Source organism: Vipera ursinii (genome assembly GCF_947247035.1).
Source record: "Vipera ursinii genome assembly, chromosome: 2".
NCBI lineage: Eukaryota > Metazoa > Chordata > Lepidosauria > Squamata > Viperidae > Vipera > Vipera ursinii.
This window is the reverse complement of record NC_139513.1, coordinates 82,050,593-82,067,471: the sequence shown is the minus strand read 5'-3', so window position 1 is coordinate 82,067,471 and position 16,879 is coordinate 82,050,593. Positions and strand designations below refer to the sequence as shown.

General features: G+C 40.7%; 1 protein-coding gene across 1 annotated transcript in view; it reads right to left on the bottom strand.

Annotated features, from left to right (window-relative positions):
- The window catches only part of CAMK2A (calcium/calmodulin dependent protein kinase II alpha), a gene marked incomplete at its 5' end in the record, with an annotated part of 163,740 nt that extends 147,126 nt beyond the window's left edge, over positions 1 to 16,614 (bottom strand). Inside the window, one exon of the mRNA XM_083351103.1 lies at positions 16,553 to 16,614. Coding sequence (XP_083207229.1) covers positions 16,553 to 16,614 — 62 coding nt within the window. The remainder of the gene's footprint in view (positions 1 to 16,552) is intronic.
- Between the last annotated feature and the right edge of the window lie 265 nt (positions 16,615 to 16,879).

Sequence of the window (16,879 nt, the reverse complement as noted above, 5' to 3'; positions counted from 1 at the left end):
CCACCAAAGGTAGCTTCTTGCTAAAGCTTTCATTCTGGCAATGCCTGGATGGCCCTCATGTAATGAGTGTAAAACCCTGTCACTCAGTGAAGATGGGATTATGACTCTGTTTCCCCTTGTGAGCTGATAGCTCATGTCTTCTGACAAAATAACCCTGAAACTCAGAGCCTGGGCTTTCATCCAACCACCCCGTGTGAACCCATGAAAGCACTCTACTAAGTGTTTTATCTGTAGCTGTTTCTGCAGCTATGTCCCCAGCATGGAGGGGAAATTCTGGCAGGTCCTGAATGGACAGAATTGTGGCTGCAGGGGCTGGGTCTGGTTCCATTAGTGACAGTGGGAGTCGGCTGAGGCCATCACCATGGCCCATTTCTTTACCAGGTTTCTGAACCAATTTAAAAGTGTATGCAGATAAGAAAACAGACCATCTCAACATTCTTGGAGAAAGTATGTGGGGGGTTTGTTTGTCTGTTGTGAAGAGTCCCAACAGTGGTTTGTGGTCTGTAAAGACTGTGAAGTCCCTGCCATATAAATAGTCATAAAAAAATTTTATTCCAGTAACAATGGCTAGGGCCTCTTTGTCAATCTGAGCATAGTTATGCTCAGCAGAGGACAGTGTCCTAGAATAAAATGCAATAGGGACTTGTGTTCCATTCTTTTCTAAATGACTCAAGACTGCTCCCACACATAAGGAGATGCATCACATGCTAAACAGACTGGTTTACATTCCTTAAAATGAGTTACAGTGGATTTAACTGACAACAGTGCCTTTAAGTCCTGGAAGCTTTTTTCATGAATGCTGGTCCATTTCCATGGAGCTTTCTTATCTGAGAGCCTGTGAAGAGGCTCTGCCAATGCGGCCTTGTTAGGCAGAAAGGCATGGTAGAAGTTGAGGAGGCCCAAGAATGCTTGTAGCTCTCCTTTGGATTTAGGACTGGGAGCCATTTTAATGGCCTTCAATTTGGATTCAGCAGGGTAAATACCGTTAGCATCAATTCGAAATCCCAGAAATTCTGTTGAAGGGACCCATACTACATTTGCTCTTTTTTAATTTGAGGCCTGCTTCATGAAGCCTCTGTAGGACAGCCCTGGGCCTGCTGGCTAACACTTCTGTAGATTTCCCAGCAATAAGGACATCATCAAAATAAGTGTGCATTCCATGATCCCCTGGAAAATGCCTGGGGCCATGCTGACTCCGAATTGTAAATGCTTAACTTTAAAAGCCCCCCTGTGAGTCACGATTGTCTGAGCCTCATCAACCAGCAATTGCTGATAGGCCTGTGCTAAGTCTAATTTAGCAAAAATAGTACCCCCTTGAAAGGAAGCTAAAATGTGGTTGACCACAGGGACAGGATAAGCGTGTTGCTTAAGGGCTTTATTGATTGTACATTTATAGTCTGCACATATCCTAATTTCCCCGTTGGCCTTAAGTGGGGTGACTATAGGAGTTTCCCACTCCCCACCATCAACAGGTTGTAAAATGCCCTGTTCTACAAGCTTGTCTATTTCTGAGTCAATTTTATGTTTGAGGGCAAAAGGGACCCTTCGTGGCTTAACCCTAATAGGGACTATGTTGGGGTCTAGCTTGAATGAGATAGGCGGGCCTGTGTATGTTCCAAGGGCTGAATCAAAAACGTCTGCAAAGTCCTCACAAACTGATGAAAGGTTTGCAGCTTGTGTTCAGTTGATGCCAGTTATCTGAATGCCTAAGGCATCAAACCAATCGAGTCCTACGAGACTCGTTCTCTGGCCCCCTACTACTATGACATCCAGGTGCCCATAAAACCCCTTAAATTTTACAGCCAAGGTGGCTTCTCCCTTAACTTTTACTTGAACATTTTGAAAGTGAATTAAGATTATGTCTGAGGGCCTCAGCTTGGCCCATTTATTACTGTGCCTGCACACAAAATTGAAGGTGTCCTGGGAAATAATGGAAACAGCAGAGCCAGAGTCCAACTCCATTTTACAAGGGACTCCTTGTAGCTCCACCTGCAGTTTGAGTTTAGGTTTGAGGGGGCGTCGGGCCCCTGTGTGGCATACGCTTCTATGGCTTCTACAAAACCCCACACTGAATGGACCCTGAGCCCCGGTACCTCTCCTAGTCGGGTCTTCTGACTGGTGTTTGGGTGGCTGGTCCCTCTGGCAAGCTCTGCAAACCGCTGCGATGTGGCCTGTTTTGCTGCAGGCCCTGCATGTGGCTGACCGGAATCTGCAATCGGTGCAAAAATGGTTGCCACCGCACCCTTTACATCTACGTAAGAGAAGTGCCTTGTAAGTGTTCTCTTTCTGTTTGCTGCTATGTTACTGCACGTCGGTTTGCTTGTGAAGCTTGTTGACTTCAGGATCTTCTTCCTCCAAAGATTCCTCTGAGTGTTTAGCGTCCTCATGGTGGACTGTTTCTTTGTGTTTCATTGTCTTGGCAGGCTGGACTGTTTGGACTGCACCCCCAGCAGCTTCGTCTGCCATAACTTCGCCTTGAGCTTCTGAGAATGTTAAGTTCGGTCTGGCAAAAAGTCTTTGTTGGAGCATTCGGTTCCGCAGGCTGCAGATGAGCCGGTCTCGCAGTCGCTCTTCAAGGTTCAAAAATTTGTAGAGGTGTGGGGCCTGCCTCAAGACCACGATGAATTCTGATGCTGTTTCGCCGGGTTGCTGCACTCACTGATCAAACGTGAAGTGCCAGGCAATCTCTGACATCTTTGGCTGAAAATGTTCTCCCAGCTTCTTCTTGAGGTCCGCGTAGGAAATTGACTCTAGCAGTGTCGGAGCGAAGAGGTTTTCAGCCAGGTTGAAGGTGGCTGGGCAGCACACACAGAGCAGCATGGCGCCCTTCAGCCCATCTTCTGCGATTTGGTTTGCCCGGAGGTAGTTTTCTACCTGGGACAAGTAGGAAGGCCATCCTTCTGGGTGCTTGACGTTGAATTTATGAAGTCTTCCGACCTTTGGCATTCTGTCTTCCGACCTTTGGCATTCTGTCTTCGGCTGGTTCCTGCGGTTTTCGATCCTGCTTCCCAAGGCCCAGGGAATGAATCCACGGTGCACATGGTCACTAGCATGGCTTGCTAGCTGACCCTAGGGGGGGGAATGCCTTTTCCCTCCAGGCGTGAGCTGCCTCTCCCCTAGTGGACTTCAGCTCTTTTTGGGAAGCAGGATCCCACCTTCGTCGCCAGTGTTATGTTGCAGGTTCTTCGCGCAGGAAAGAAGACAAGGCAAGTGAGTTCAGCAAAGCTCATGGTTTATTGCTTGCAGGATCTGAACTGAGAATTGGGCTGCAGCTTGCAGCAATTTATAGCCAGGCCCCTAGGCGGCAGCCAATGGGTTTAAAGCAATCATTGCCGCCTAGGGGCAACCAATAACAGCACTGTAGACCTGGAGTCTGGGTTGCTGGAGAGCCGTTAGCTGCTCCAGCTTACCATGTGATGCTACAATTGAGCCCAATACATAACACACACACCCTCCCCCCCCCCGAGGCTCTTCCTTCCATACTCCTAAGAGGACTATTCTCTTCTGAAGCAGCTATCTGCAAAGAGAGAAGAAATAGCAATGGGTAGCTAAAACCTCTCCTTCATACCAACTTCTCCCAGAGTTCCCTTTTTCTGTATGTTTTTTTCTGAAGAACTGCATGTCTTCACCACTGCCCACAGGGAGAAAAATGGAGCTGATTTATGTGGGCATTCACACCTCCCATCAACCTGATGTACAAGATGGGCTTGAATGTTCTGCACCAGATGATCCGGTTACAAGTTATCAGACCTGAGAGAAGCATTAGGAAACTAAATATTTATGTGGTATTGTGCGAATAATGCTGTGTTGGTTAGAAAATAGCTTATAGGTCATCTCATCGGCCCCCTTGCTCCACTAAGCAATCTCTAAACAGAAAGATGTGAGGAGAATGACTTCACAGGAGAAGGAATAGCAGTATTTTTTATTTATTTTTTACGGGGGACATTTAATGCTCAGGACTGATTCCCAAATGTCTTTGGAAGTGCTCCCTGTGGATAGGGAAGCTCCTGCTTATACTGATCAGCATATTCAGCAGTATCTCATTTCTGGGGTATGAGGAAGATATGAGGAAACTCTTCTGAGACAAGATATGGCATATTGTTTCATCCCCTCTCCTTCCCAACACACCTACCCAATGTTGGCCAAATTAGTTTGCCCTCCATGCAAGGCAGACATGTTCACACTCTCCACCCTTTTCACAAGCAGTAGAATTACAGTGAACAATTAACTCTTTGTGGCCTTTTCAGACAGCTCAAATTCTCCCTGAGGTAAACACTTCATGGCCCTGACTAATTGTTTTATCACATTCTCAGTTGAGGCTACAACACTAAGTATATCATCCAAAATCCCTCTAGGAAGAGAGGTAATTCTTCTGAGATACGATGTAATCACTTCTTCATGTTCAATTATTCTTTGGGTATTTCTTTCCTAGGATAACTTACATCAGGGGTCCCCAACTTTGGCAACTTTAAGACCCATAGACCTCAAATCCCAGAATTCTGGGAGTTGAAGTCCATGGGTCTTAAAGTTGCCAAGGCTGGGGACTCCTGGCTTACATGAAATAAATAAAACATAAGTGTATTTATTAAGTACTGTAACCAAATCAAACCATGTCTTGCAAAATAGAGCAAGTCAGAATTCCTTATTTTCTTAATCCAATCACATCTGAACACCACTTATCCTCATATCCTTTGGTTGAGTTCACTGGTTTTCATACTGCCTCTGGCCCACCAGTCTTATCAACTCAATAGGCAGATGGGAACATTTTTGGTTTGGGGAATGGCACAAACATTCCATCTATTTTATTTTCTAAATTGCAAGACTCCTTCAAGGATTCAGGATAAAAGGAGAAAGTAGTAGTAGCAGCAACAAGGAAAACTTTTTTTCCCTTGTCCCCCTACTTTTGGACTATGGTAGCATAGTTCTGAGGAAGGCAACTCCATCATATGTGCAGAGTTATGACCCTCCCCCCTCAAAAGAGATGTAGGCCCTCCCCCTTACAAAGGGGAATTGAAAGGCTGAGATAGATCCTCCCCCGCCCAAGTTGCAATAAAAATGAATCTTGTACAGATTAGATGGATTGATAATCTCAATTGAAAAAGTGTTGGGAGGAAACAGCTATTGCCTTAACTTGCTATCGTGAACTAGGTCATTGTATGCTTTCTTTAGGCACTTATATTGTATGAACACAACCAATCCTGATTCATTGATGCCATAATGGTAATGTACTGTGTGAATTTCAGCCAGGCAGTTTTCTTATTTATTATGCGTTCCTTTAGCATGGATAGACAGATGAAGTCAACTTTTGTGCCCAGTTTGGCTCTTGGTAACACTCATGTGATTTCCCCAACAACAAGATGGATGGGCTTTGCCATTGCCTTGTTTCCAAGTTACTGTTTTTCAACTTCCAAGTAACTCTTCAGCAAATTTCCTGCTGGCCAACCATCCAAACTCTAGCCAGGTTAACCCTGCTTAGCCTTTTTGAGCTCAGACATGGTTTGCTAAGTCTTGTCGTATTCTGCAGAAAAATAGAGGAAATAAAAATAGGCTCAAATGATTCTTAGCGGTACTTATGTTGAACAGAGTTGTTTTCCTTTTTTTCCTAACCCTTGAAGAACTGCATCAAGGTGCTCAAAACCTGCTAGGCATTGTCGCTGATGATCTTCACTGCAAAAATTTAAAACAGAGGCAAGAGAGAGAGAGAGAGAGAGAGAGAGAGAGAGAGAGAGAGAGAGAGAGAGAGAGAGAGAGGGAGAGAGAGAGAGAGAGAGAGAGAGAGAGAGAGAGAGAGAGAGGGAGAGAGGAGAGAGAGAGAGAGAGAGAGAGAGAGAGAGAGAGAGAGAGAGAGAGAGAGAGAGAAGGGAGAGAGAGAGAGAGAGAGAGAGAGAGAGAGAGAGAGAGAGAGACATGCTGGCATCATTTCTGCCAACCCAAGGGCAGGTGGAAAAGGCCCAAAGATCACAACTTCCTTGGGGAACTGGAGCTGTATTCCAAACATTTGGGAGGGTGCAATAGGTGAAGGGCTGTCGTGATTTTCAACACTGCCCTGTTTTACTTTGCTCAGTCTAGTACTTTTATCAATAAACTTGCTGTTCTTCTTATTAATTATTTCTGCCTTGTGATGGGAAGATAGGGGCTTCCTTTTGCTTTCAAACTCTGAGAGCTGGCAGATCCTTGTCATAGCAGCATCTTGGAAGCAAAAACCGTTTTTCTACTCCCCTGTTCACACTTCACTTGTTGGCTCGGAGGCTGCCTGCCTGCCTCCCTTGCATTCCTCCTCCATGAAACCATTTTAAGAGTTTATCTCTTTGCTAGCAAGAAGTGCGGGTTGGGAATATTCCTTTTCCTCTTATTTTTAAACAAATCTCGGTTTTCCCCCTACATCTCTGGAATGAGGTGCCTGATTATATGGTGCCTCATGATAATTTCACTCCGCCTTTTCTTTCACCTGCCAGCGGGGGTGGATTCCAAGAACTCAGCAAGACTTATCCTATTCTTTTTCTCTTTCTCTCTTTCTCCCTTCTTTCCCCTGCTTGGATCTTTATGCACAACGGTTTGCTCTATTCATTCCTTTCAATATTCTTCACTCTTTTCCTTTGTCCTTCTCCTATTTCTCAGTAGGGGCTGAGTGACTGAGTACATTATGACAGTTATTAGGGAGAAAGCCATCAGCTCCTCTCCATTCTTGGGTTCCACAGTCTTAACCGAACCTCTTCCAAAAGAACCCAGTTTTTTTTCCTTTTGCCAATAAAAAGAGGCTGCTGGGACTTTGGCCATATTGTCAAATCTGAGGAATGGGGAAACAATGAATTCTGGGAAATTTGCCTTCTCATGCTGCAGGGAAAAAGAGGAGTGGGACAACCATTTAGATACACCCACTTCAATGCCAGGAGGCATTGCACTGAATAATGTGTTGTTACTTTTGCTCTGACGCTTAATTCTACGAGTCTGCACTGTGCAGAGAAATAAATCCAACTCTCACACTTAGTGGTTTTATGCAATCAAATCACAGTGAGGTAGCAAATTCAAATTCAGAGGGGTAGGTGATATCACTAAAATGATAAAACAAATAGATACAAGCAATCGCATATGTCCCAAAGGTGCTTTTCCATAAGGCAACTGGACTTCCTTTTTTCTCTTTGAAGACATTTCACTTCTCATCCAAAAAGGTTCTTCAGCTTTGACTGGATGGTAGGGAATAGAGGAATTTATACTCCTTGCTGACAGCTGTTCATTTGCATTCTTTTTAGAGAGTCATTGATGCCACCTGGAGGCTTCTCTGTGTCCTCAGAGTCACCTGAGTAGTGCAAATGGGAGTGGAGCCTTCTTGCAACCACTGAAAGGACTGTACTGTAGACTGGAGATGGATGAGGTCAGATCCCTTCCCCCCTCCGCTGAGAGAGGGCTGCTCAATTTTGACATAGATGGCCTCTTTGACCCCTCTTTCAAACCAGCAGTCCTCTCTGTCCAAAATATGAACTTTGCTGTCTTTGAAAGAGTGGCCTTTGTCTTTTAAATGCAGATGGACTGCTGATCTTGTCCTGATGGGTTTGTTCTCCTATGTTGTGCCATTTGCACTACTGAGGTGACCTTGATGATGTAGATAAGCCTCCATGTGGCATCAATGACTCTCTAAAAGAATGCAAATGACCAGTCTTCAAAGAGAAAAAGGAAAGTCTAGTTGCCTCGTGGAAAAGCACCTTTGGGACAGTCATGACGTGGATTACTGAGAATCTCCATAGACATTAAGCAATCACATACAAACCATGGTCATACCAAGAATGTAAACATTGTCTTTCAACTAGAGTTTTAAATTATTGCAAAGTTCTTTCTACATAATAATGAGCAAGTACATAGCAGTTTGCATAATTAAGGTGTCCTTTGCTGGAAAGCAATGATCATGGCTTTTTTCTTTTTGGGGGGGCTAATTGATATTTAATATAAAAAAGTCTTATATGGAGTTTAAAATAGACTTTTTACTTTTTTTACAAATTACTGAAATCCATAGTAATCCATTGTGTGTTTAAAAATGACCCAAATAATTTTCTGCAAGAAGTAAGTTCAAATGAAGGCACGGGCAGGAAACGAAATGTAATTCAAATTGCAAATAAAAAAGCAACCCTGTCCCTATGATCATGTTTCAAGCAGAAAGAACCAAGATCTTTGGTTTTCTTTCTCTCTCTTTTTTTAAGTGTAGCCAAACATGAAACCAAATTAAAGGAGATTGTCTCTGTTCATTTATTTTAATTCCTGTGACACATGAGTAATGGTAAACATTGTAAAGGCGAGTCCTGTCTCATTCCCCTTTGAGCTGTTTTTATGAGTCTCAGTAAGCAAGCAGTGAGCCAGTAAAGATTGATTGAACTTTTATAAAGCTTTTGATAAGGATCTAAACAAAAACTTTCTGAACAAAGCTAGCAGTCTTGGCAAGGCTGTTATCTAGCCAGTTTGCAGAAATTGGTTATTACACACAGAAATCCTGGCCTCCTGTCTCTAGATCACTTCTGGCACTCCATTTACCCATGTTGCTCTCCCAATTCTAGATGACAACTTGTGGTATGGCACTGAAAAAAACAACTGATCTCTCACAGCAGAAGAGTAAAGGTGGGCAGGAAGGCACACCAAAATGCCTGCCAAACACGATTGAACTGGTTCTAATACATTGACATAGAAAACTAAGGCAGTATTCAAGAATGATTGTGAGAATCAGTTGTTGCATATTGTAGGCAATACCCCTAGAGAAAGGTGAAAGGAGAGGATGCAGGGGAAGGGAATCAATGTGCCTTCTTGTTCTCTTTCTAATTTTATGTATAAAACTTGTTCTACTGCTGTGTATTGAAGTGTCCTTGAGAGATAACTGTTCATTCTTCTTCCTGTGTAGGAAAGGACAGCTCTGAGGTAAAAGCTAAGATGAAATGTTTGCATCTGAATCTCAGCAGAATTATTGGTATTCAGAATTTACTAGGTTGGACTAGACTTCTGGGACAGTATATTTCTAAATTCCAGGGCCACACCTACCTTGGAAATGATTTAGAAAAAAAGTACATTGGGTCTTGTATGAATGCAAGAAAAGCATCTTTCTGCTAATTGCTGAAGCAATGTCTAATTGCTTCAGTTTATGAGTTGCATTAATTTTAACGAGTCAACTCCTTAAAGCAGCAACCCCCTTCTCTCCATTTTTAGGCTCACATGGAAGACTGAGAAAATAGATGGCTGAAAAAAGAAATACTACATAAGACAATGTTAGTGTATCCTAATAATTTCAAAGTATGCTCAGCTCATTTATTTACAAAGAAAAAGAGAATCGCCCTACTCAGGAATAGAAACAGTAAGGGGAATATATCATTGGCTACATAGAACAGTTTAGGATAGCTGCTAACAAACAGAAGAGGCTCACAGCGTATGATAACAGATTCAAAATCTGCAATGGCATATAAATAAAAAAATAAGCAGTTCTCTGGTCATCTATAGTAACCTAAGAGAATTTTGGCTAAAATAGTTTTCTTGATTGCTACATGTTCAACAGGAGGCTACAGACAGATAAACCACCTTGTATTCAAAGACCCCCTATTGCCTACTTCAAGTAGGGAGGGTTGCCAAGCTTCTGAATGTGGGTCTGGAAGCACAATATGCCAAAGTGTTTCAGTAGCTGTTTTGATGTGTTGTTTTCTACTAGAGGAAAAAACTCTACACTATTCTTTTGCCATTTGAAAATTGTCTTCTTTCAGGTCTGTTGGGATCTGACCCAAAGCACTTTTTAGGACTGGGCAGTAGCCCGTGGTGACTATCCTGAGGAGTCAGGACAATTATTAGCATCTAGCAAAGAAAGCATTCAGCTCAATATTTGGAAGAGGATTTTAAAGTGGCTCACAATTAACTAAACAGAAGGATGGAAAGTAATCAAACTTCCCGATAATTTAAATTATTAAACAACTGTGATGAAATCCCAAGGTATATCTTTAGATTGGATAAATCAGCCATAAAATTTAAATAGCAGTTTAGTGATAACAGTGTAATATATATTGAGACAAAATATATTATCTTCAAATATGTACAAATGGAGTCTGAAATGATAGATCTTGGGATTGTGGCGGACGGTGTGTGACAACTGTGCAAAAATATGAATTACACCCCAGAAATAATTAAGCCGAGTGTGCACCTTTATGTAAAACTACTACATGTGGAATATCATGCAGAGATGTTCACTGTTGGGCTAGAAAAAGTGAAAGAAAAGCTATCAAAATGAAAAAGGGATGGGTTACGTCATCAATGAGAAAAACTATGCCAAGGCACTAGTGTTATTAGATTAATGAATATTCCCCCCCCCCATTTTAGTGTGTGTATGTATGTGGAAACATTTATTTCTTTATTCATTTGTATCCTGCCTTTATTATTTTTACAAGTAACTCAAGGTGGTGAATATATCCAACACACATTCCTCCTTTTTTCCCCACAACAACCCTGTGAGGTGAGTTGGGCTGAGAGAGACTGACTGGTTCAAATTCACCCATTGACTTACGTGACTAAGGTGGGACTTAACTCGTGATCTTCTGCTTTCTAGCCTGGTATCTTAACTGTTTAAAAAACATTTGAAACCTTGCCCAGAAACTTGGAGATTCCACAATAATAATTCATGCCCGCATTATCGCACAATTAAATCACTGCAACATGTTTTACTTAGGGCTGCTTTTAAAGACCACTGGAAAGCTGCAATTTGTACAAAATAAAACGGCTTAAGTGCTGCCAATAGGCTTTCGAGTGCAATTTGAAGTGCTGAGTTTGCCTATAAAGCCATTTGTATTTTGTGCCAAAGTATCCTGTACCTTTACCTTTATTATCCTGTAATAGGAGATGAGCAGGTAGAGCCCAAGGGCAAGTTAAAACACATCATCAGTTGAGAATCCTTACTTTCCCACAAGAGACTTAAGTCCAGCTCCCCATGAATTCCATTGACTCTTATCTAGCGTCAATTTGGTTTGACCAGCTTCTGCCAACCTAGCAGTTCAAAAGCACGTAAAAATGCAAGTAGAAAAATAGGGACCACTACGGTGGGAAGGTAACAGCATTCCATGCGCCTTTGGCGTCCAGTCATGCCGGCCACATGACCACGGAGATGTCCTCGGACAAGCGCTGGCTCTTCGGCTTTGAAACGGAGATGAGCACCGGCCCCTAGAGTAGGAAACGACTAGCACGCATGTGCGGGGGAACCTTTACCTTTACCTTTTAATAAACATTTAGTGCCTTGAACTCGACTTCTGACATTAATATGATATAGTAATGGCCAAATCAAATTGGCACCAGATAAGGGTCAACAGAATTTGCGGGTGGCTGGATTTAGGTCTCTTATGGGAAAATAAGGACTCTAAACTGATGATGTGTTTAACCCTGTCTTTGGGCTTCGCCTGCTCATCTCCCCCAGGACTGCATTCTCCCATTAGAACTGATCTACTGGAGCATAGCAGGAAAACCTCTTGAGGATTTAGCATTTTCATAAGGTTGGGTGGGTTTGGGTGTGTATATTCAAAGCCCCAAGAGGTGTATTTTTCTATAATGGCTTCAACATTGTAGAACAGTCCCTTGCTTCCAATTAAAAACTGAATTGAGTCAGAAGCTTTTGGTTGTTGAGATCATCCTTCTGATGTTGGTTAGTTTCTTATTGTGTATTTGTGTGTGGGGGGGGAATAAGCTAGCATGAATTATGGGAATAGTGAGGTTGATTATAACTTAGGTTTTGATATTATGTGTTTGCTGCATGATCTTAGCATGGAGAGTTTAGTGTTGGGGTGTTGCTGTTGTTTTAGTATTCTTGCACATATGTTATTAAATATGTTATTGTATGCTGCCATGGGTCTCATGGAATTGGCAGCAAAAGAATGAATAAATTTGGGACTTTATTATCCTTTGAACTATTTTTGTTCAATTCAATAATAACTATTCCCCCTTATATGAAATCCAGTGTATAAATTTGTACTATGCACACAACACATTTGGGCTTCTCATTCCTGTTTTTGCCTTGTGGCAAAAACATATGAGCATTCTCACAGAAGTATGAATGAAGCATTGGCAGGGATAAGTTAATTTTAAAAAGCAAGAAAAGAATTACTACTGTTTTCTGCTGTTATATGGCTTTTTATGAGAACCTAGTTGGTCACCATGGAAATCAAGATCCTGGACTGGTTTTGCCCAATCTAGCAAGATCCTTATGTTCTTACAGTAAACTTATTATTGATTTCCTGGGATGAAAATCCTATTGTCAGGAACATTAGCTTAGCTAGTGGCAACAGCTGGAAATTAATGATAGGTTATTCAGAATTCTCTAATTATCCTGAGTTTGTGTGAACTGCTTTAGAACCATTGGGAACTCATTTTGTATGAGTCTAGATAGTTGAACAAATGAATGTAATCATATTTCAATATTATAAGAAGCTGTAAATTTACAGCTGGAAAGGATCCAGTGAGTCATTGAGTACAGCCTGTTGACCTGAGGATATTTTCCTCATTGCTCTGGGACTGTTTAACACAGAAAAACAAGATTTTAAAAGTGTAAATAATTCATTTAGCAAGAGAGATTTCTAACATGAGTCTATGGGGCTATTAATATAGTTTTATGCTACATGCTAATCTGTAGGAGATTTGGATTTGCTGTGATCACCTTTCTGGCTTCTAAAAAAAGGCATCATATTTACTCAATGTATCTCTTGTTTTTTCCCTAATCTTTCTCTGAGAAATCTCTATTTAAAGCTGTATTATTCATCCAGTATAGGTAATTTTAGTGCAAGAATGATTGCCTTGAAAGAGCATTCTTAAAGATTAATTTGATGTTGTCTTGACACATTTGACACAGTCATGTAAATAATAGCATTATATCCATTCTAACTGAACCCTACCCTTACTTTTGTTACATAAAATATTGAGATAATGCCTTTCAGATCTGATACAACACCATTTGGTATAACGTGAATATACTGAAAACTTCTCCAGTTATTAAAACTCCAACACAAGACATTTTAAAAGAAAAAATTAAGCAGTGCAAAATTTACCTTTTCTCAAGATCATTTTAGAAAGCCTTTTCCCCCTTTGGCCATATAAAAAAATCAATTGGAAAACCTTTTTAATTAATCCATATGTTTAATTGATGATAAATAGAAATGTTTATTTTATTTCATTTAATTTAGATCAATCTTTCAATACACAGCCAATTTATAAATAGAATTACTGAATGAAACTATTTTCCATGATAAACACTTTGTACAGCAGAAGAACCTGGGAAGATATTAACTCAATCTGTTTTTCCCCGTTTTCCCAATTATAAATTTAGAACATTATTTTACTTTCTCAACCTCAAATGTATTTGTCTTATATAATATAAAGAGCTGCATTGCCAGCTTCTTTGAGCACCCTGAAAATATAGCATATGACTATAGGCAATTTTATCCAACCTGGTGTATGTATATTAACCATGCTGTTTTTTAGTTATAGGAGTTGTGGTCCAACAGTACAAAAGACAACTGGCAGGGGAAAGTTGCCCTATATCCAGTTATGTCATAGGCATCCACAGTAGCTAAGTTTCACCAAAATGACAGCACAAGCATTGTGACATCATGATGCACGTTCCATATCATATGCTTGCAGTGACATACTCCAAGTATATAAGAGGCACGGCATCAGCCATTGCATACATTACATTATTTGCTCCCTTCCCCCATCCCCACTGACATCACAGAGGTATGTACCAATCTTTTAAACATCCAAGCAAAAAGAATGCCATGAGAGAAGAACAGAGCCAAGTCTATCCATTTGACTATAGGACTAGGTTTCCATCTTAAATCTACCAGAATATAGAAGCTCATTATGATGTAAAATTAAAACATATTCAAAGAATACATTTTGTTACCTATTTTAAATAACATGAAAAAGTCAAGACATTGGATATTTCTAAAAAAAAGAATACTTGTAGATAATACCAATGATGGCTTATCCAAAATTAAATCCTACTCTCTTAGTTCCTTAAATATTCTCTTGTTGCACATTTCATAACAGTGGATTCTCATTTTAATGACTAGGACATAGGTAACCAATACAGATGCATACGGATGTATATTCAAGGTGTAAATGCATAATTCTTTGCATCTTATGGAAGACAATCTCCAGCAATGCCTTACATATGTTATCATCTTAAAATATCTCATCTTGAAGATATGGATTTCAAAGGACAATTCCACAAGCTTGCCTCAAGTTAAGTGGATCCCCTCCATAAAACTCTATTGGTTTGGCCCTTCTTGCTAAGGATTTGGGTAGTTACAATAAAATTGAATAATATGTGAACCAGTAGCTAGATGACATTAAGAAGACCAAAGGGCAATGAGATATTCAGGGCAATAGATGCAGTGCTTAGGTGCACATCTGCAAAGATAGAGTCTTCCTCATGCAACTTATATCTTACACACACACACACACACACACACACACACACACATCATAAACAGCAACATTTCATTGCCATGAAAACATCTGACCATGGTTCTTCCATGGCAATAACATTCTTCTTTTGCTTCTCCAACCCCAACCTGTGCTAGAGTAAAGAGAGAGAAAAATAGAAGCTACACCACACCCTGTTGTCCATATATATTCCTGAGTGAATTAATAGAGAGTGAATGAGGATCCAAGCAAAAAGAGAGACAAAACAAAACACAAATGATATTAACACTTTGGTGGCCACCAAAGAACAGTGACTTTTTGAATCACTATTGCAGTACTCAAAATGCTGCCCACTTTTTTCTTCCTGAGCCATGCGCCATTGAAATATTGCTCTCTCACACACACTCTTCTGTACATTGTGCAGAGTTCCTGTCCAAATCACCCTTGCAAGTGATATTCTATAGGAGAGTTAGTCCACATTTTAGAAATCACCTGACAAACTAAGCTTGACTTATTAAAGAAAAAATGCTTGGTAGTGCCTGTTAAGGATTGGAATGAAATATATGTCTCCATTTATTGCAGAGACCTGCTCATTGACTCATTTACCAGCCACTCCTGCATGATTTAATCACCAAAATGTATGTGAATATAAATATAAGATTTGGAGAAACACGTAACCCAGTAACATGTCAACCATTTGATTGTCTCAACTTTTACAAAGTTGACTTTTATTGAATTTGCCACACTTTATCTCTGCCCTTTATTTACATTGACATGTGCTAATAAAGGAATTAAATGTCCTTGCCTCTGTAGGATGCACCTTTGTCCTAAATATTTCTTTTCCAATTTGGTTCGTTGTATAATTGCATATGCTTAAGTACTTCCACACTAATGCGGATTAGGATGCAAAATAGCAATGTGGAGAAATAGTAACGCCAGTAAACAGATGTATTCACATATTCAAATCAAAATGCATATTTACATAACATTTTGCAAATATAAAAAAAATGAAAACATACAACAGAGAAGTTGAAACAAAGGAATACATTTATAGATGCACAGTGAAGATAGCAAATACACCAGAGCATACATACTTGATTCCAAAAAAAGTACACAAACATTCAGGCATCATTTACAGGGTTAGAAATCCTGCCAATATTGAAAATAGAACATAAAGAATTATTTTTTTCAGCATTCTAAAGATGCATTATAAAGAATGAAATACATATAATCCCACTCTCCCTGATGCTATACATAGCTCTTGATTGGCTTTCCAGAAATTTAATTAAATAAAGTGACTTTGTACTTGCTTCACTGAGAGTAAACAATATTGTAATACAAACTCAAGCATATTCTTATGCACAAAGATATATGCTTGGACAAACATGTGCAAACTAACAGTACAACAGAAGCTTGTGTAATTGTCCATGCAAAAACATGGCTAGAAATATGCAAAACTAAACATAGACCCATCTGTTTGTTGCAGTGTTGCAGCACCCAAATAACATGCTCTCTTGCACTGACTTGGGGTGCTTTTACCCAGGTATTTCAAGGCAGCTGTAACATTAACTCACAAGAAATAGGGTTTTAGAAAAACAAGCAATGGGACGGGTGTTTGCCATTCCCAGGGAAGAGAGTGTCATCCTTGGGAAGTTGCTCTTGCTAGGTCAATGAAGCATAAACTTCTCCCAAATTCACAACACGACAAAATTGTTTTACAGGAACATAGATCCTTTGTCTTCTCTGGCTGGGACAGCTCAGAACTACCGGCTATAACCAACAAGCATATGTCCCTATTTCCAATAAGTGAACAGTGTCAGCAAGCAGTTGTAATCTTCCCATGCTTATTTCTACTGCCTTAATTTTAACAGCAGGCTGGTAATGTTTGCCAGCTCCCTAATTTTTTCCCCCACTCCTCGTGCACTCTTTCTGCTCTCTTTAGTGCATGCATTTCCCTGCTTTCCTATGAGTTTGTGATTGTTGTTCACTCCATTGCCTTGTCTTTTGCCTTGAGATAAGCTGCACTTATTCTGATCAAGGTTTCTAACCACCCCCATTTCTGCACAACCCAACATTTCCTATTAGATTAAACACATTTGTTGTTGTTTCCCCCCCAGATCTCTCTCAAACTTACTTCCCCAGCTCTTCAAAGAGCTGATATTCCTCTGTAAACCGGTTGCAGGTGATGGTTGCCATCCTGGATGGTGACTGTCTCTCCTGGCGTGAAGTTTAACACTGGGCACCGTTTCTGCCTTGAGCACACGCGTTCTCCTTTTGCTCTTTGCTCCTAGTGCTGTTTGCCTCTCGGAGGTAAATAAGTGAATATGTATGATTGACAAGCCTGGAGATAATGATGAGGGCAATTTGTCTTCTCAGTCTCCCAAGCCTTCGTCAGCATCCAGTTCTCCATAGCAACCACCTCCGGAACGCCCTGGTTCTGTTGCCCGGGTAACTACTTCCC